This window comes from Eulemur rufifrons, chromosome 9, assembly GCF_041146395.1.
Source record: "Eulemur rufifrons isolate Redbay chromosome 9, OSU_ERuf_1, whole genome shotgun sequence".
Classification (NCBI taxonomy): Eukaryota; Metazoa; Chordata; class Mammalia; order Primates; family Lemuridae; genus Eulemur; species Eulemur rufifrons.
Window position 1 is genome coordinate 28,614,819 of NC_090991.1, and position 21,074 is coordinate 28,635,892.

The following is a 21,074-nucleotide window of genomic DNA, read 5'->3' on the forward strand; positions in this document are numbered from 1 at the left end:
AATCCTAGCACTCTGGGAGGCTGAGGCGGGTGGATTGCTCGAGGTCAGGAGTTCGAGACCAGCCTGAGCAAGAACGAGACCCTGTCTCTACTAAAAATAGAAAGAAATTATCTGGCCAACTAAAAATATATGTAGAAAAAATTAGCCGGGCATGGTGGTGCATGCCTGTAGTCCCAGGTACTCGGGAGGCTGAGGCAGGAGGATCGCTTAAGCCCAGAAGTTTGAGGTTGCTGTGAGCTAGGCTGACGCCATGGCACTCACTCTAGCCCAGGCAACAAAGCGAGACTCTGTCTCAGGAAAAAAAAAAAAAAAAAAGAATAATAACATTAAATATGATATCTACATTATAGTGTCTATTATATGCCATGTACCTCTGATATAGATTGTATTATTCACAAGGAACTCTTCAAGGTGTATACCTTATTCTTCTCATTTTACATACGTGGAAACTGAGGCTCAGATGTAGTAATCTATTCAAGCTCATACAGCCAGTAGAACAAAACTGGGATTTGAATCCAGGTCTCTGATTTGTAAACCCAAAATCTTTCTGCTACACCATGCTGCCCCCTATGGGACAAACTGACAAACCAAAACTATTTTTAAACTATTATAAAATTTAAAAAATTGGCACTCTTATAAGCTATAGAATCAAGAAAGATGCTTTGAATGGTCATTATTTTAATTGAATAGAAAAATGGCATTAGTCTCAACATGTCTAGGCAAGAGCATTATATTGCCTTTACGTAGTATGCTTTCTCTCTGCTTATAAGCATAGATATTTTGTAGAAGTTTGTGTTAACCCAGTCATGTTTTTGCTGTGAGACTTAATTCCCAAGGGTGGCGTGCCTTGCTAGGCATCTCCTCCAGCTAGTCTATGAAGTCATCATATCTGTGATGAGGTCCAGCTACTTATTTGGACTCAGTTTCAGGATTCTAGTTTATCCAAGGTTTCTTTCTTCCTCACCTTCCACCCCAGATCTTTGGTGCTATGTGGATGGGAAGTTTGTCCTGAGCTCCTACCCAGGTTGTGACCTGTTTCCTGCCTGATTCTTGTCAGCTCCTATTTAACAGGTCAGTTCTCCTTCCTTACTTGTTTTTGGTCAGATTCCCATGGCTGGTGTGGCTCTCACCTGGTACTACAGTGGCCCCCATTCTGCATCTCTGAAGCCATATCCCTGCTTTGTGTCCTTTTGTATATTGGAAGCATGGGCTAGAACTGGAATGAATCTTTCCTATCCTTAAGTGGAGTTGATCTCAGGTTATTGCCCTAGTTTCCTACCCTCCACTGTTCTGATTTTATTCCCTCTATGTTCTTATACTCTTACCACTGAGCAGTGTTTCCTACCACTTGCTGGAACCAGTGCCTCAGCACAAACAACCTCATCAGCAGAGATAGGACCAAGAATCTGATGACTGAACAACAGAACTTAAGATCTCAGTGCTTACCACTCACTGCCTTTCTTCTGTGCATCTCTGGGGATGGGGATGGTGATGGAAGACAGTCTATATGAGATGATGTAGAATTGATCTTCTTGATGTTCTGCTCATCTGAGGGGTCTATCAGCTTAGTGATGGGCAAGCCAGAAACTGGTTGTTTATATCTTGCATACTGTAGAGCATCCATGATCCATCTCATTTCACGCCAGACTTCATCTATTTGCTTTGGAATCAAATGGTAAAAGACATTAAGTTATCAAATAGTTATTATTAATAAAAAGGAATAAATTTCTCTGAGAGTTCCAGATGATCCATTTTCTAAAGTATTGCTTTTGAGCAAGAGTGAAATATTTTTAATGTAGTTTGCTGAAACAGAAAATATCTCTTCTTTGTAATATCTTACATTTTGAATATTTTTACCTGAGATGTTATATCATTTAGTGCAAATAGTGGAAGACCTGGATTATAGCTGGATACATCACTTATTAACTTTGTAGTAACTCTTAGCAAGTCACTTGACCTTTTTCAGCCTTAGTTGCCTTATTTGTAAAATGTGGGCAAAACATTTTCCCTTTCATACCTCCCAGGGTTCCTGTGATGATTGGCTGAAATGATGAATTTGTAAGTTCCTTGTAGTACTGCAGGGTACATTGCTCATACACATAAAGGGTTATTATTTCTTAGCATATAATGAAATACATGGGGATATTGTAGGGAAGGTATATGATACGGTTTGAATTTCAGAATACTATAAGAAAGAAATGTAGTTCTAGTTCTTATATGTGAACTAGAAAAACAAAGTATTATTGAAATATTTTGCTAAGTAGAGATTTTTGGACACCTATGTTAATAGAAAAGAAGTAACTTTTATATTCAACTTACTACTTTTTTACATATAAAGTGCTTCTAAAGTGCAAAACAGCTTAAACAGCTTATTTATTTATTTTTTTAAGACAGGGTCTTGCTTTGTTGCCTGGGCTAGAGTACAGTGGTGTCATCGTAGCTCACTGCAACCTCGAAACTCCTGGGCTCAGGTGATCCTCCTACTTCAGCTGCCCGAGTAGCTGGGACTACAAGAACATGCCACCAAGCCTAGCTAATTTTTAAATGTTTTGTAGAGATGGGGTCTTGCTATGTTGCCCAGGCTGATCTTGAACTCTTGGCCTCAAGTGATCCTCCTGCCTTGGCCTCCCAAAGTGCTAGCATTACGGCATGAGCCACCATGCCCAACCTTAAAGTTTGTGCTTAAGTAATTTAAACATCCTTACATTTTTAGGGTAGTCCATTTTAGATGGTTACATTTTGATTTCTGGGTTACCAAAGTGATTTTAATGACATTTTCATTGTAAAGTATAATAGTTTCTTTGAAGCCTGTTGGTATAAAATTCACTTATATTTTTGTGTTTTTCTCTATGGATGACAGATGTTCTCTGTTAGATCTTGATAGACACTGGCCATGAGCTTTCTGGTTATTCTCTCTCTAAGGAGAGGCTGTTAGTTACACATTTTTTTCTTAGGACCCTGGAGCTTGTAGTAGGCTTTGTATCTAATTTCACTGCATGCCTTGGGCAAGCCATTAACAACTTTGGGCCCATTTACTCAACTATAAAAAGAAGAGGTTGGACCAGATGATGTCTAAGGTCCTTTCCAAGTCTGATACTTTATGAGTTATTTTTGAGGAATCTGACACCAACTTTGTTTTTTGCCTTCAGATGTGCAGAGTAGGTATGTACTCAAAAAATGATTGTTCAGTGAATGAATAAATGAACCAATGATGAATGGAATGGTTACCTAATTCTTTAGTTCTCTACTCTCAGAGTTATTATGAGAATTAAATAAGATAATGTAGATGAGTACACTTTATAAACTATACATTGTTAAAAATTTTTCATTTGTTGTAATGACAGTCGTGGTTACTGTAATGGGCTGTATGTGGACCACCAAAAGATATGCCCATATCCTAATCCCTAGAACCTGTGACTATTACCCAGTATAATAAAAAATTAAAAATTACCTTATATGGCAAAATATGTGATTAAGTTAACGATTTTGAGAGGAGGCATTTATCCTGGATTATCTGGGTGGGCCCTAATTCCAACAACAAATGTCCTCATGAGGACATTCTTGTACAAGTGAAGCAGAGAGAGATTTGTCAGACATAAGAGAAGAAGGCAATGTAACTACCGAAGGAGAGATTGGAGTGATGTGGCCACAAGTCAAGGAATGCCAACCAGCAGTTGGAAGAGGCACAGAATAGATTCTCCTCTGGAGTCTCCACAGGGAGTGCAGCTCTGCTAACACTTTAATTTCAAATTTCTGGCCTCCAGCACTGTGAAAGAATGCATTTCTGTAGTTTGAAGCCACAGAGTATGTGGTAATTTGTTACAGTAGCCCTAGGAAATGAATATAATTATTAATAAATAACCTACCCATTCTCTTTGGATAAGATTGGTTCAGCCTTATTGCTGAGGATGGGTAGAGAGGTTTAGTGTACATATTTACAAAATTTGCATACAAACAATATTTACTTAATTTTCTTCAGTGATGAGGTGAAGAGGCCTTAACTGAAGAAAAGAAAAATATAGGTACAGGGAGGCCTGTAGATTGGGTTTAACAGGACTTAGCTAATTGCTCCAAAAGAAGTCCAATTTTCACCCATTTTACCTTATACTGTTGATCTAAAAGTAACTGACAACATAATCCCCCCTGATTTTAAGGTCCAAATTCAGCTTCTAAAGACTTGCTGACACATTTTAAAAAAGAAAGACCATGAACTGCCTACGTCTGTTGATTAAAAGTTCTGCATCCATTTCTCACCCTGCCCTTTAAAAATTTCAGTTTTCATCCCATAAATTATACTCCTTTCTCTGTACTCAGGCAAGATAATATTTTTATTAAAATGTAAAGGTGATTGGTTTTCTCACAAGCGCAGCTGCAAGGTGCTTGAGGGGATGATAGATTGGCTATATTTAATGAGCTGTGTTTCTATTACAGCTTAGGAGAATTTGGAGCATTACACTATATAAATTATAGCCTAATTGCCCTTTAGGTTTTAGCAGCTCGAAATATGCCAAGCTCCAGGTCTCCACACTTTGACATTTGTGCTGCGTGTGCTGTCTCTAAAGCCTATGTACCTTATCTATGATTTTCTACACCTCCCCCTGGTCCAGCCTTCCCCTCCTTTCTCGTTGTGCTTCTTGGCTTCTTTTCCTAACTTTATTTACATAGACTCCCTTGCTCTTTACAATGTTTGGTTTGTGTAGTGACTTCAACACTGTCTTAGATCTGGAATCATACAAATGCTCTCACGACTGGCGGTCGCCTCTGCAGGCTATAGTGTGCGGTGGGCTGAGCTGTGAACACCAATGAGTGAGTGGCTGCAGCTGGTTTTCATTTTGGGAGAGAGGGGAGAAAGAGAGAGAGAGAGAGAGACTGAGATGTCAACGTAGATAAGGGGAGAGATGACATAGAATGATCTCCACTCAGTGAAGTTATCCATGTTGCCTAGAGCAAGATGGTCCCCTGAAGGCTATGGGTGCAGGGAGATAGTCTGGTTTTACCCTGGCCAAGAAGTTATTTTTTGAACCCTTTAGGAATTGGCTTTTATCCAAGTCTATGTGTACCTGGCTGGCTGGAAGGGGAGTATGTAGAGGGAGCTCTCAAGTTACCTGGTTTGGGAGACCAGAGCAGGCTAGAACTTTGAAGAATCCCTGGCCTGGCCTGCCTTTATCCAGCCCACTTAATGGTGTGATGAAAAGGAAAGAGAAAAAGGCGGTGGAGCCCGAGGCTAGATAAAAAAGAAAGGCGCAAGGGTAATAGGGAGTAAGGATGGAGCCAGGAATTCCAGGAGGGATTTTGAGACCACAGTAGACTGAAGAAAGTCAGCCTCCTCATTGGATGAACATACTGGATCCAGGGAGGCTTCAGTAGAATGAGGCAGAAATAGAACCCAAGGCATGGTTAGAGAAGTGTTTCTCTAAAAATATTTCTGGTTGTTAAGTCATAAAATGTTAGAGCTGACTAGACCTATAGAGGTCACCTGGCCCAATCCTTTCATTTTACACATGAGGAAATTTAGGCCCCCAGAGATCCAATGAATTGTCTCAATACTATAGAGTTTATCAGAAGATTCAGGACTAAAAATGTGTGCTTGTTGACTTCTGGTCCATTATTATTCTTACTATGTTCCATTGTCCTTTATTTTGGGTTTAAAAGATAAGCCAGTCTTTCCTATTCTTCCCATGCTGCATCCCTCCTTTTCCCACCCCTTCCCCACCATTTATGTTCCATTTTTACTGGAAATGAAATAGATAAGGTCAATGTTTTGAATTTTTTAAAACTATGTTTTCAGGTGAAGAGAGCAAGTAACTTCTTGAAAGTTTATTTCCTTAGTCTGCGAGGTCATCTAAGATCTCATTTATAGGACAAAGAAAGTAAGATAATCCTAAAGATTTGCCAGTTTACTACTTTGTAAGTAAATTACAATATCTTTTTCCTGAGGACTTCAAAACCCCCAAATCTTGCATGTTCATATTTTGAAGGATTTTTCCTTCTTGTTAATGAATGAATGAATATATGACTTATACATACTTATTGTTAAGATGTGCCAGGCATTTACATGTGTTGTCTCATTGAATTCTGTCAGTAACACTATGAGGTACTGCTATTATTATCATCCCTATTTAACAGATGAGGAGATTGGGACTTAGATTTATTTGTCCAAACTTCACAGCAGTTCCTCATCTTAAATTGTCATTACCTCTTGTCTGGATAGTTGTAATAGCTTCTTATCTGGTTTCCCTGCTTTTAGTCTCCTTCTTAAATCCAGGAAAGAAATGCAAATTATTTGTAAGCGTGACCAATCAGAATGAATGCTTACAATAAACAACCAGTATGGTTATTCCCAATATAAGTGGGAGGAATATCCTCCTTGCTTGAATCTATCCTAACCAGAGCTGTGAAAGCCTCTAACTTAAACTTTCTCCAAAACTTTGGCTAGCTCCCTATTGCCTACAGAATAAAATGCAAATGTCTTACCTTGGCCTTTTATAAAGTCCTTGGGATTTGATCTCATTGCTATCTTTCATTCTTGCCTAATTTCTTACTACCATTTGTCACTCAATTTATGCCCCAACCAACCTTGCCTATTTATCATTCCCCAAATACTGTTTTTCTATTCTCCCTGCCTTATCTGTTTATACTGTCTCTTTGTTCCACATTCTATTTTACCTCACTATAATCTAACCTATCCCTGTAGGCTGAACTCAGATATCAATTACATCCTCCATGGCAACTTTCTGATATCCACAAGTGAAAGTAAATTTTTACTTTGTGTTGACACAGAACTTTTTTTGGGGGGGTGGGGTGTATATCTCTTTTGACACCTAACACATTTTACAAATTGTATTTATACACATTTCTTATCTGCCCTGATAGATTTTAAACTCCTTAAGGTTAGAGACCATGTCTAATTCAACTTTGTATCTCCCATACAGTACCTGATACCTGATTGTTTAATAAATATTTATCAAATTGAACTGAATATATATCATAGTGATACTTATCATGGGCTATTGCTATTATCCTCATTTTGTGAATTTGGTAACTGATGGACAGAAAGATCATAAGAGTTGGGCAAGGGATTTAGAGGCAATTTCAGGCCAGATCCAAATTTTCTTGACCACTGGTCAGTACCCCTTTCACAAGACCCTCAGATGTCACCAGAAGGCCTTTCCACACAAGACCATGGACAGGGAACACATTTTTTAACCTCAGTAGCCACATATTAAAGTGTCAGCTCTGTTGGAAAGAAGTCCAGAACATGAGGAATCTTAGGTCTAACTGGATTTGGGTTAATATAAACTGGTGAGTCATTTTCATTTTTTTTTCTACGAGATATTGAGTTAATTAATACAATTTTTCTTTTTGTGGAAATTATCAGTGGCCTACCAAGTAAGAATAATATTCTGGTCACTATTTCTGGGGGTGATTTTTCTCTCTAGCATGGAAAGCCACCACTACCTACCATTGTGCCTAATACAGTTCTTGGTAATGTTGTGATTTACCTGTAACTTTTTCTTAAGCCTTTGTTTGAGAAATCATATCTCTCTGAGCTCCACATTTTAACCAACTCAACAGGCTACTTGCGTACTGTGTTCTTTGAGTCAGCCCAGACTGCTGGTCTTTCCCATGTTTGGTGTTTACCCCTCCCACCCTGCCTCTTCTTCCTTCCTCTTACTTCAGAAGAAACAAACAATTACCTGCATGAAATCTAAAACTTGCTGGTGTCTTTGTTTGGCAGCTGCAACCTCGCTGTCTGAGATCGCTTCCCTCAGGGACTGTTGGGTATTCAGAGAGTCCAGCTCTATGACAGCAGAAAGGCGGCAATACAGACTAATAAATTTCTCCCTGTAGCTGCAAAAATGAACTGGAAAATGGACAAGCAAAATAAAACATGTTAAGATCTGGTATCAAAATAGAGAAATTCATACCTCAGAGAAAACAAGTTGAATGAAAACATGATTTATTAATCCTATCAGTGGAAAATATTAAGCCATAAATAAATTATAAATGTACTCTTAAGGGGCCAGTTGTCTGGCTTTAGTCAGACAGTATTCCCTTTTAAGGTTTACCAACTCCAAGTAAGGTATGGGGAAATGAAGTTGGCTCAAGCTGCTGTTTATGTGGACTTTTCTCTAAAGTTGGGGTTGATTATACGTATGTGTACACACACTGGGAAAATACGCTTGCTTATCACTTTAAAGAAAAAAAGCCAAGTAGCAATTTGAAAACTAGTTTTGGTTTTTATGTCTGATTTCCAGTATGTATCTCCCTTGCTCTTTTCCAAGGCCAGAACCCCAGAAGATACAAGACATGCTTTTTTCAGAGTGTCTTTTGTCTGACTGCAAAACTTCCCTAAGGACCAATTATGATGAGCTTTGGTACTCCTCTGTGTCTTCTCTTCTCAGCTCCTCTGGAGGAATGATGTGAGCTGTTGCCTGGACAGACCATTTTCATCTTCAGCAGAGTCGGTCTTTCTCTCTCAAAAGATAACGGGCCACGGGCCACAGGCCACAGGCAAAAGTCTAACCTTCATCTCCATCATTTTTCCTTTTCCAGGAGGAACAGAGGAGTATAGGACTGAGCCTGGTGCAGACAGCCTGAGGGGATCAGATTTTCTATATTTGTCTGATCAGCTCTAATCGTCTACCATAACTTCAGATTCCAGTGGAATGAGGAAAGCACCCTGATTCAGGGTACTGTAGTACCACTTTCTTCCTGGGCGTTGTTGAACTTGGAGACTTACTCTCCAGCAACCTCTCTTACTCTGGGTACCTCTGACCTATACCAGTGTGTTTCATACTTTGGAAATAGGGCTGTAATAATTCAGTAAATCTATTAAAATATTTTTATTCTGGCTTCTTTGGTGAGGAATTCTAGGAAGAATATCCTTTATTGTTCTTGTGCCCTTTTGCTATTGATTCCTGAGACCTAGATCTGGCCATTAAGGGAAGCTAAAAGCACATTACCTGAAAATGGGGCATCTGGTCATCTCTACATCTCAGTGAGGAGGCCCTACTTCTCTGCATATTGAGAGATTTCTGTGTACCCTGCACTTCTAATCTTGCCACTGCCTGCTTCCTTCTTGATTTCCTCTCAGGATAGATTTTAGGCGGGTGCAAGGGTAACCTGCTCTGTTCGTCTTTCCTCATATGGAAGTGGAAGAGAAGAGAGGGATGGGGGCATCAGTGGCTCACCCTTGCTCCAGCTGTGCCCCATTTCAAGGAGGTGTCGCTTAACTCAGGCAGTCTCTGTCCTGGCTTCAGATCTGTCCATGCTGTCAGATCCTTCCTCCCCATTTTCTCTGCTCTTTTTAGCACTTTCTTGCCCAACACACAGAAGAACTAATTTCACATGCCGCCTCAGTAAACGGCAAACTATGGAGCTTCTCCCAAATGATCTAATTCTCGTACTGTTTCCCTGCTTAAAGACCTCTACAGAGCTGGTTCTTTACTTCAGGATCAAATCCAAACATCTCCCCATAAGGAAAGCTCCTTGTGATCTGGGATTTGCAGATATCTTCAATCCCATCTTCCGTCATGTGACTACCCTCCAGCCCCAGCCCCAGCCCCACATCAATCCTAAACTTTGGTCCAGCTGAACTTACTACAAATCCTTTTGTACTTCCATGCTTTTAAACATGCCTTTTCCACATCCTTACATAGCTTTCTCTACCAATACCTTCAGTTCAGCTTCTGATACTTGAAGATTAAGTGTAAATGTTTTCTCCTCAGTGAAGTTTTCACTGACCTCTCCCTTGCAGGTGGAACTAGTTTCTCCCACTTTTGTGCTCCAAGAACACTTGTTTCTAAATGTATGATGACACTTATCCTGCTACATTGTACTTATGTGTTTACTTGATTGCCTTGGCATTAACTGTGATTTCTTTGAGGGTCAGAACCATGTCTCCTATTAACTTTTATTTCCTCAAAACCTGGAACATCATAGCTTCTCAACTAACGTTTATTGACTAAATGAATAAATAAATGCATTAGCTAATCTGAAGAGGTAGACCCTTCCCGGAAAGGCTCCTCTTTCCCTCCATTCTCTTTTTTCTCAGGGTGTGCTTGAGTTTCCTGTTTCTAAAGGTGTGTTTCAGGCCTGTGATATTTACTGGCAGCTCCTCAGGAAGGAATCACCATTACTTTGTAGCTTAGTTTTGACCCTTGCAGCTCCCTGAATGTGCCTTTATGCCTTTCAAGGAGGGATTATGTCCTGTTAGCACTTGACAGATGTGCTCTCTTGGCTGGAGAGTGAGGAGAGTGAAGTGTCTCACACTTTGCCTTTCCAATTTTTTTTTTCTTTCTAAAATATGGCTGGGAAGATAGGGAGAGGCACTGAATAATTTTTTTAAAAGAAACACTATCAGTCCCATCTGAATTCTTAAAAGCCAGGGTGTTCACAGCTATCTCTTGTTGTGTCTCTTTGCAGGCGGAGCCCTGCATCAGTGGGTGGTCCTGCAGCACACAGCACCCACACCATCCACACCATGTACCACAAGTGAGTTATGAGGAGGTTTCAACTATAACGCTTCAGTTTCCCACTCTGGTGGTTTTCATCTAGAGCCTTTTATGTTACTTTAACAAATGTTACTTTAACATAGTCTTTTGTGGTTTAGCAATGATACATTTGGTAGCCATCACTGAGGCAGCAGGAATAGACTGGAAGCTTCTAATTTTTTAAAATGTGAATCACATGCATTTTACAGACAAAATGGTATAAGGCTACAATAATGTCATTATCTGGACCACATGATTTGTTAGTAATTCACAAACTAAGACTATTTTTTTGCGGTGTTTTTTCTCCCTCTTTTTGCTATATAAGATAGTGACAGATTACAATGTGGCCGGCATGAATATTAGTATAATAGAGTGGAAAGTGCATGGGCTTAGATTATCAGGCAGACCTGGGTTTGAATCATAGTTCTGCCACTTGCTACCCATGTGGTGGTGGGCATGTAACCTCTGCGGGCCTCAGTTTTCTCATGTTTAAGGCAGGAATAATAATACCTACTGAGGATTAAATAATAAAATGTATAGAAAGTGTCCAGCACAGCATCTGGCATGTGCCAGATACAAAATAAATGTTTATGTCTCCTCCACCATTCCCTTACCCCCCTGGAAGAATGAGACATTTAGTGGTTAGAATATTAGAGCAGGATTGGGATTCGAATATTCTTCCTAAGCATCTCTAATTCACTAAAATCCACCAGTCTGGGTCATGTGGCCTAGTTTGGAAGCCAAGGAATCAATGATATAAGCTCCTGGGGGTCAGTTTAATTCCGTGATTCTTTGCCAAGGTGTCAGAAAGAACCAGGGCACAAGGTGCCCCTCTAAAGATTCCTGGTAGTGAATGAACTGGAAGTCGGAATATGGGAATGTTCTCCTAAATCATGTAAAATGGGCATTCGGAATGAAGGTTGAGACTATGCCATTTCTTGTAAGCCTGTGGCCTGGATTACATTAGGCTCACTGCCTGGAGATTCCATAGGCACCTCAAAACTCATCATTTGTCAAACTGAACTCATCATTTCTCCTCTTCTCTCCTCTTGCCCAAACCTGTTACTCCTTCTGCCAATTTCGGTAGATGGCAATATTCTCCATCTCAGCACTCTTATTCAGACTCTCTGGCTCCTCCATCTTGCTCTTCAACCACATCAAATCAATCACAAACTCCTGTTCATTTTAACTCCTAAATTCCTCTTGCCTCTGCTCTCTCCTCTACATTCCCACTGTGGGTGCCTTGGTTGGCGCTCTTATCATTGCTCACCTGGACTAGTGAGGTGGTATCTTAATTGTTTCATCACCTCTAGTCTCAGCCCCCTCCTTCTGCCTTTTTTTTTTTTTTTTTTTTTTTTTTTTTTTAAATCTCCTGCAATCCATCCTCCTTAGAGCTGCAAAATCTAGTAAGACCGTATCATCCCTATTCTGAAAATTTTTTCATGGGCTCCCCATTGCCTACAGGCTAAAGTCTAACCTCCTTAGGATTACAAGGAGGTTTGATTTTGATCTTTTTAAGTTTTAGCTCTCCTGCCATTCTTCCTCAAATGCCTTAAGCATCCATCACAATGAGCTGCTAAGAGTATACTTAATTGGGCTGCACTTTCCTAGGTCTCTGAGCCTTTGTGCAGGCTGTTCCTTCTGCTTAAAATGATTTCCTTTTCTGCTCTGCCCTTTCTTTCCCTTTCTGAATGTTTATTTATCCTTCAAGATCCAGCTCAAGTATTTATCTCTGTAAAGGAATGATTAGATGTCTTTCCTCTGAAATTCAATATCCTACCTCTTATAGCAGTACTTTCATTGTATTAGGACTCTTGGTAGAGATGCCTGTATCTCCTACTGGATTCTGAGCTTCTGGTGGGCAGACTGTGCCTTATTAATGCCTGTGTGTCCAGCCCCAGCACAGTACCTTGCATACAGTGTAAAGTCAGTAAATGTTTGTTGAATGAAGGATGCAGCCAAGCACAAGCCAAGTATGAAATATATACTAGCCCTCAAGCTATTAAAAACACTCCCCAGTTTTTGTATTTCTAGTCCAATTAATATGAATCATAAAGCCAAGGAAATCAATAAAAATCAACTTTCCTCATCATAGGCCTGCTGTCAATTGTGAGTGCCCACATCGTCAGGGCAGGGTGACCTCCCCAGTGCAGGCCAGGCAAATCCTCAGGAGTTTACGTCACTGGACAGTTTCTAAGGGCTCATGATGCTGCTTTTCCTTTTGTTCCTGGGAACTGTGTAAATAGTGATGCTTGAAGGCCCCCAGGCATATGCTTTATTACTGCAGCAAGGTCTTATCCTGCTCCCACCCAAGGGATGGTAAAGTGTCAGCCCTCGGGCTGTGGAGAGGGGAGTGGGTCTTTCATGAAATTGTACCATTTTGTGTCAGCTAACCCTGCTCATCCAGGTCGCACAACATCCTCCTATAGGACAGTCTCTCTTGATCCCACAGTAATCCTGTGAAGGAATAGCCTGCAGTTTTGCCTTGGTCTAGTCTTTACTCCAGGAGAGAGAGGGCTAAGCTCCTTTATCATTTTGTCCTTGCTAGATCTGTTCACTGCTATACAGTTTTCCATAGCTGGTTAGCAAGTTATTTATGATTCATTTAGGCCACTGGCAGTTTGCCAAATCTCAAATCCTTTCATGGGGACGGGGATGACTTATACAAGTCAAACCAAAATATAGTGCAACCCTTTATTCTATTATAATTTACATATTCCCATAATTCACACCTTTTCAAGTTTCATTAGAATTCCCACATGGTTATTAAAATTTTCTGAGTTCTGACTGAATTTCCAAAAACATTCTCTTCCTTTCGCAGAAATGCTTACTATATCTCTTGACCCTTTACTATGGAACTACCAATAAATGGAAATTTCTACATATAAAAACAAAAATAAAGACAAAAATGCTCAGCATCCTTCATAGAGAGGCTTAGGTTTACTATATCAAGCCCTTAGAAGTCCTATATAAGGTGTTATGAAATGCTTAGTGGGCTAATGCCTAATGTAGGAGGTCGCTCTGATACTATGCCTCTTGGAAAGCTGTGATTGCTTGGGAATAAGATAGAGTTTGTCATGATTCTTATTAAGACTCAGAAATGTTTTTGAAATTGTTGCTGGTGGTGCTGAAGTATATTAATTTCCTGTTACTGGCAACATTTCCGCCTGGTCCCTAAAAAAAAGGGCTTATAGAATTGTGTACGTCAATGAAACCAAACCCAATTAAATGGTGTTTTCTGGAAACTTACGTGGTCCTCATTAATCAGTTGGATTACCAATGATATGGCAGCAAGGGTGGACCACAAGGGTAAGAAGGTATGTCTTACTCTAGGATAAACCATCTTAAAGTCAGGAACTACTGAGACACAGGCTTTGATCTATGGCCTGTTTTTCATGGATGAAGGATAGTATCTGATGGCTTTACATTGCTTTTAGCAATAAGAAGAGGTAAAGCAGATCAAAGAGACAGACACAGTTAAATTCTACTACTGTATTACAATGCTAAACATATCTCTAGTTCTATATTTATGTATTTATCTCTGTGACCTATGCAGTACTGCTTAAAGTGTGGTCCATGGATTGGCAGCATAAGTATTACCTGAGAGCTTATTAGAAATGTAAAATTTCCAGCCTCTTCCTAGACCTACTTACTTCGCATTTCTGTTCTCGGGCTCTAGGAATCTGTATTTTAATAAGCTCTCCAAGTGATTCTTATGCAGGTTAAAGTTTGAAAAGCACTGTCCTGGGGCACCATATCCCACAGTGTGTGTTTTGTGGGGTTTTAATAGGTTCCATGCCAAAAATGGCTCCAGTCATAGTCAAATGAATTTGGAAAAGGCTGGGTTAAACAAAGTTAATCTTTTTTTTTTTTTTTGAGGGGAAAGACTACTGGATTTTGTAGAACTTTTAATATGTTACTCAATTGCTCAAAATCCTCCATTGCATTTCTGATATACTTAAAGCAAAATCTAAATTCTTTACCGTGGCCTATGAAGCCCTGCATGATCTGGCTCCCATGACCCTCTGATCTCATCTCTTATCTTTGTTGCTCTTGTTTACTGCACTCCAGTTATGCTGATTTCTTAGCTAAGCACACTCTTACTCTAAGGCCATTGCACTTGCTGTTCCCATTGCCTGGAAATGTCAGGTCTCTGGTCAAATGTCTCTTCTTTAGAGAGGACTTCCCAGATCATCCTGTATAAAATTACAGCTCCCATCACTTCACTCTAGTCCCTTACCATGATTTATTTTTCTTTATATCCCTCAATTTTCTGACATTTATAATATCATTTGTTGATTGCTTTATTATTTGTCTCCCTCACTAGAACGCAAGCTCCAAGAGGAGTTTGTTCATTGTTGATCCTTCAGTGTCTGGAATAGTTCCTGGCACATAGTAGGTTACTCAATGAATAATTGGTGAATGAATGAAAAATGAATAGAGAGAAGAAATGGATGCTAACAGACTTCACCAAATTATAGAACAGAGAGTAGTAACAGTGGGACAAAGAGTGGTTGCCCAAGAAGAGCATGTAAGCCTCACAGAAAGCAGGCTAGAGAGGACATTTGCATGGCTTGGACCTCCAGAGACTTAGAAGTCATATATTATTACAATTGACACCAGAACATCAGTTGTTCCCACCAAGGCCATTGAGGCATGGAAAAATGAATGTCAAGTATTTTTACCTGTAATCATGGAACAACAATGACTGTTTCACATGGAGTGTAATCCAGGTCAGCTCTCCAGTGAAGTGTTTTCCTTAGTTCTTTTCTCTGTCAGTTGTCTATCCCTGGGAAATCATTCACTTTCATGGCTTCAGCTGTTTTTAGTAGACACTGGACAGATTTCTGTACCTAGTACCCAATTTTCTCTTCTGCATTTCTACTGCAATGGGATATGTCCACTTGGATGTTGACTTCGTACCTTCAGACTCAACATAAAAAGCACCACTTTCTTCCCCAAACTATTTTACCCTCTGATTTCCTTATTTCTGGTAAAGGAAACAATATCTGTATAGTCACTGAGGCTGAAAACTATGGGGGCGCTCTCCAGACTTCTTTCCTTGTTTAAACAGTTGTCCACTCTTACTGATTACTCTCAATGTTTTTTATATCTGTATTTTTTTTTTTTTTTTGGTTTCTGCCCTAATGCTGAACTATTATAATGATCTCCATCCATCTTAAACAGATTCCTCAGCCTGACTCTCGAGATACTGCCCAATATGGCCCCACCTTGTCTGTACAGGTTTATGTTCCACCATTTCCTTACATTTCTCTAGCCGAACTGAACCACTTCTTCTTTTCTTGACTTTTTCTGAGTCCTTCTCTTCTCATATCTTTGCTCCCTCTACTCTCCCTGACAAGAAAGCTCTTATTTTTATACATGTTTATTAGCATCATGTTTATTCATTAATACCCAAGTCAAATATCAAATAATGCTCCACAAAGGCTTTCTCATATCTTCTTGGAAAAAATGGGCTTTCTTTTTTTTTTTTTTTTTAAATATCACTAAATACTTATGATTTCTGGCAGATTCTACCTCATTTTATAATATTTTACTCCTACCATCATACTGAAAGCCCCTTGAGGGCAGAGCCTTTGTCTTACTCAACTCTAAATCTCCACAGTAGGCGCCCAGTAGATATTGAAATACCTTGCCCCAAACTACTTTTGAAACCAACAATGCTGTTATATCATGGAATAATAATGCTCTTTGGCTGGGGAACTCATTAAATGGTCACAGTCACATCCAAGCCTCTTGGGAGTGGTATGGCCAATGTTATTAATTGTGTGACACACAAAAGGTGCCGAAAGGTTAAGTGATTGCCAGTGTCACACAATAGGGGAGCCAGGACTCTCAGGTTCCAGTCTGCAAGTGTGATTCAAACTTCTCTTAAGAACCCTCCTTCCTCTGGAAAATAACAATTGCTACTTACCAGCTTTTGGGCATCCAAACTACTTGGAGCAAGGGAAACTGAGAGGCTTAAGCAATTCCCAGTTCTCAAAATGAAACATCAGGCGTTACCTTGTCTGTTTCTAAATCTGGTGGTTGGGGAGCAATCCAAAGAGGGTCTGCCTCCATTCCACCCACCCACTCACTCACCCTCCCACCAATTGTACAATTCATTTGAACTGATGGAACTCTTGCTAATTGCCTCTTATTGGCCTGTTACAAGATGAAGCATGGGAAGGGGACAAAGCCTCCCTATTCACATTCTCAGTGGGCAGCCGGGGTCTCTGCAAAAGTAGAGAAACTGGAGCCCAAGCTATTCATTTTTGAAAGTCAGGACAAGATCTTCCACCATTCAGAATCTCACATTATAATCACAATATTGCATCATAAGAGAAGCTGTCCATTTCTCAAATGGTCTGTCAGAAATTTAGAGTCTATTTAATATTAGAGTCTATTTAATAAATCAGTGCTACTTAAAATTATAGACTTTTTTCCTCCAAAGTGATACACATTCTACATTTTGATTTCATTATTATTTTTTCCCAGTTGGGGGTAGGGACCAGGGGGAGGGATAGAGAGAAAGAAGGGGGAAGGGAGGTTGAAGGAAGGGAAGGGGAGAGGGAATGGGGGAAGGAGAGGGAGAGGGAGGGAGGGAGGGGGAGAGAAAGAGAGAGAAAGAAGGGCAGTGCTTTTCATGAAAACATCAGTTTTTATATTTATGTTTTAAGAAAGCAAAGGGGAGGCAAGAAGTACAGCCTGATAACTGAACTTTCTGTTTAGAATTCCTTCCTCTCCATTGGGCCTTAGCTGGGTTTCAATAATTATTGCTCAGGCACATAGTCTTGGAGCTTTGCTTTTTCTCAGACTTGTACACAGTTCTAGGAAGGGTTGTTGCCAAAGCCATCATGTGATTTATTGACCCTCCACTGGGACAAGGGGGAACAGATATAACTTTGTGATTTTATTATAAGGAGGCTGGGTTAATATTTCTAGGTGAAACAAGCTACTATACCAAGTTCAAACATCTGAAGAGGGAGGTTAAGAAACCCTGAGTGTGGGGTGTAAGGATTATTCTGTCCTGGGGCTGTACAGACGTCGTCTGAGGCAGGGAGCAGGAGAAGAAAGGACACATTGTGACCCATTTCCAACACCTCCTGTGTGTAGAGGCGGAAGTTCCTTGCCTGCAGAGGGACACGCGCAGAGGAAAAATAGGAGAGTTACAACATGGCACTTACATAAACAACACCAAACTGGCATAAAACATCTAACAAAATTACACGACTTCAAGCTTGGAATTTTTATACAACATAAATATTAGGGTTCAGCCCATTTAATAATGCTATATAAAATCAAGATTTAAGGCAGTAATGTTCCACATAAACTCTGAAAACAACATTTATGCTTCTTATAAAAGCAGAAAATGATTGCATTCTGTGGGCTTTTCAAAACGATGAATATAATTACATGAAGCAACAAAAATGGATTGAATTAAAAATCCACTAGTTTCAATTTAAGTTGGTTAAGGGGGAAAAATGTAGTTTCTGGCCAAGGACTGAGAAAATTTTACAAGTATCCAAAAAAAAAAAAAAAAAAAAAAAAAAAAAAAGTCATATGCACTGTTAGGCAGCTTTCTCCCAACATGTATATGTAGCCCAAGAGTCACCAATGAAATATGAGCTGCTTCAAACCTGCTAAGTCCAAGAAACCCTTTAATAGTATCTACTGTCACAAGTAGAGCTGGTATTTTTTTTTTCTCCTAGTGAACACATGGCCACCCCTGGACTAATCCATTTGCTCCCCTAGTATCTTTATGGCATCTTGATGAATTTAGTTTTCATCAGTTTTGGCTATTTTGGACTAGCCTTGCAGTATTGACTTAAAATTGGAGCACTATCCCAATGGAAGGACACTCCTGGAATCTCTAATTTATCCCCTTGCCTCCATGGGCCTGAGGCCAGTTCATGGTGCTCTCTATTACTTAAAGAGAGCCAGTCACTCCTGTAATGGCCTTCTGGTTTATAGGCTAAATTTGGTTCAGTGTGTGTGTGCGTGCGCCTGGTCTCTGTTTTGGGGAGGGAGGCAGGAATGATGAACACAGATAAAAAAAAACCACACAAAAAAAGTTCAGTCTAATGCTACATCATGTTAACCTACTAGACAGAGTCCAACAAACATTTACTATTCTCTTTTGTGCAAACAGTTTTTCTCAAAGTTGCTTATTAGTGGAGATTAGCACATTTTATTTAAGTAAGACAATAATTTTGATAGCAAATTCTGTGTTTATGAAAAGACAGCCAGGCATAGCCTGATCATTGTAGTATAATCTATTATTCTTCTGCTCTTGGACAAATCGTTTGTACATCTGAGTACACACTTATTTACTTATTTATTCTCCTTGCCTTATGCTATTCTGAAGCTGAGCTTTGTTGTCTTTCAAAGTAGACTAGCCAGTGATTTTTCTTTGCTTGAGTACAGTGGGGGTCAGAAAACTTGGGAGAAGTCAGTACAGAGGAGCTAGAGAAAAGGAGCAGAAGTGTAGCCTGTGTCTGTGGGTGGACATCAAATGTAAAATGTGCATGTATATGAAAAGTGTTTAAATAAATGAAAATTAGTACACACATAAATATACATTTTTATATATGCAAATATAGCTCTCTCTATATCATATACATTTGATATATATCTTCAGTAAGCTTAATGCTACAATGCAGTTTCCATGCGCCATAAAAAGAAGATAAAAATGCTACAGTCTAGTACCTGGTGTGGAGGTATATTGATCTGCTGAAGGAGAGCTTTCACTGCCATCTGGAGCTCGTAGAAGAACAATTGCATGGGGCAGTCAGAAGTATGATCCACACTTTCCATAGATTCAGAGCCAGAAAGCTTTTGGATCCATTCCCACTCCTCTCTGTATGTTGAGTCAAGTTAAAATTAGAAATATAACAAAAGTTCAGAACACAGCTCAGAACTTTCTTAGTGTATATGTCCAGAACCTGGATAACCAATCCTTGGTGGTTACAACTCAATGCAATTCATGAAATTTGAACTTTTTGCCACCCAAAAGGAGTTTAAAATGAGCTCTTTCTAATTTAAACTTAGTTCACCTATCAAACCACATATACCACAGAACAGCAGGTCTAATTTGTATGAATCAGTTTTTGAGATTGGAGCTTTCAAAAATTTTGTAATATTAATAATTTCCTGACTGTCCTCATTTTTCTTTCCCTGCAGATTCTCTGTAAGTTCTAAGACCCTACATTTTACCACAGGGGCATCTGCTGGTTAATTCCACAGTTGGGTAACCACAGGCCTCTGGTCCAACTCAGGCAACAAACCACATGGCACATTTCAACCCTGGCCTGTTGTAATCGTGGGGACTATTTTGGTTTCTCTCCCCTTCCAAAAGCTTGAGGAGAATCACAAACAGGAACACCAGACAATTCCAATAAAAGGAACAGGGGACACACATCACTGCTTCCATCCTCCTTACAAACCAGTCATCTGTGTCTTTATTCTGCATGCTCTATTAATCCTTCCTAATGAACTTTTCCAAATGTCACGCAGAAGAGAAGGGAAAAGAATGGCGGTGGGAGGAAAGCACATCTGTTTTGCTCCCAAAGGCTGCTCTTCGAAAGGAGCTTGAAAAGATCAAGGTAAATGCCTCTTGGGGAACATTGTTTCCACAGGTATTTTAGCACAAGTCTCTAAACACATTCAGTTGGCCCAGTTTCTCCCTCGAACTCTGCAGGGAGCAGCAATATGCTCTCAAGAGCAGGGTAGACAGGAAAGCCCTCCTCTCAGGGGAATGGAAAAAAAGGAGGTGCTGACATATGTCCCCTCCCTTGTGAAAACTCTCTGAGGCACTCCCAAAGCGCTATACCAGCCTGAGATCCAATCTGTGGATCAGAAAACCAAATTGATTATGGCATGAGCTTTTCATCAAAAACCACTCTCTTTTAAGTAACTACCCTCTTAGAAAAGTTCTTATTTTCAACATATCTGTTTCATTTCACACTGGATAAGATTATGGAGAATTTACCCTTTGTCCCAATAAGAGAAAAAAATAATCAAAATTAAATCCTACTTAAACCTGGGCATACTGTTGGCTTCACAAATAATTGAAATTTTTGAGAACCTGCTTGGGAACTATTTTTTTTGTCCCATAACTGATACTAACTGAAAGGTTTATGGCTTAGAAGCATACGCAAAGCCTAAAGGACAACATTGCTAAAATAAGATATGTAATCAAGTTAGAAAATAAATTACCAGTAGGAATACCATGAAACACCTACCACTAATCAGTTGCAGCTAGAAGAATGAGAGAGATGGAACTGGTAGAGTAAAGGCTATTGGGATCTTCTGTTCAAATGAAACTTGGATCCTTGGCAGGGGGAAATCAATTGGTGTTACCACTAAGAGATAGAGTTTAAGCCCTTAAGACACAAATCTAGAAAATGGATACAAGTATGCATTCCTAAATCAACCCCCAAATGAGCCATGTAACCTTTTGGGAAGGACTGAGGAGATAACCAATGTTGCTTGTGGAAGTGACCACCAGATGGCAGACTTAAAGTCCAGGTGTAGTTGATAAGGGAAAGGAGAGAACATGGTAGTCAGTGAGTTCTT

General features: G+C 39.7%; 1 protein-coding gene across 1 annotated transcript in view; it reads right to left on the minus strand.

The window, feature by feature from the left end:
- Positions 1-21,074, minus strand: part of ANKFN1 (ankyrin repeat and fibronectin type III domain containing 1) — a 157,768-nt gene that overhangs the window by 18,507 nt on the left and 118,187 nt on the right. Inside the window, exons 14-17 of the mRNA XM_069481160.1 lie at positions 19,206-19,356; positions 17,461-17,629; positions 7,698-7,864; positions 1,447-1,660 (exon numbers count right to left, since the gene is read on the minus strand). Of these exons, the coding sequence (XP_069337261.1) occupies positions 1,447-1,660; positions 7,698-7,864; positions 17,461-17,629; positions 19,206-19,356 (701 nt within the window). The remainder of the gene's footprint in view (positions 1-1,446; positions 1,661-7,697; positions 7,865-17,460; positions 17,630-19,205; positions 19,357-21,074) is intronic.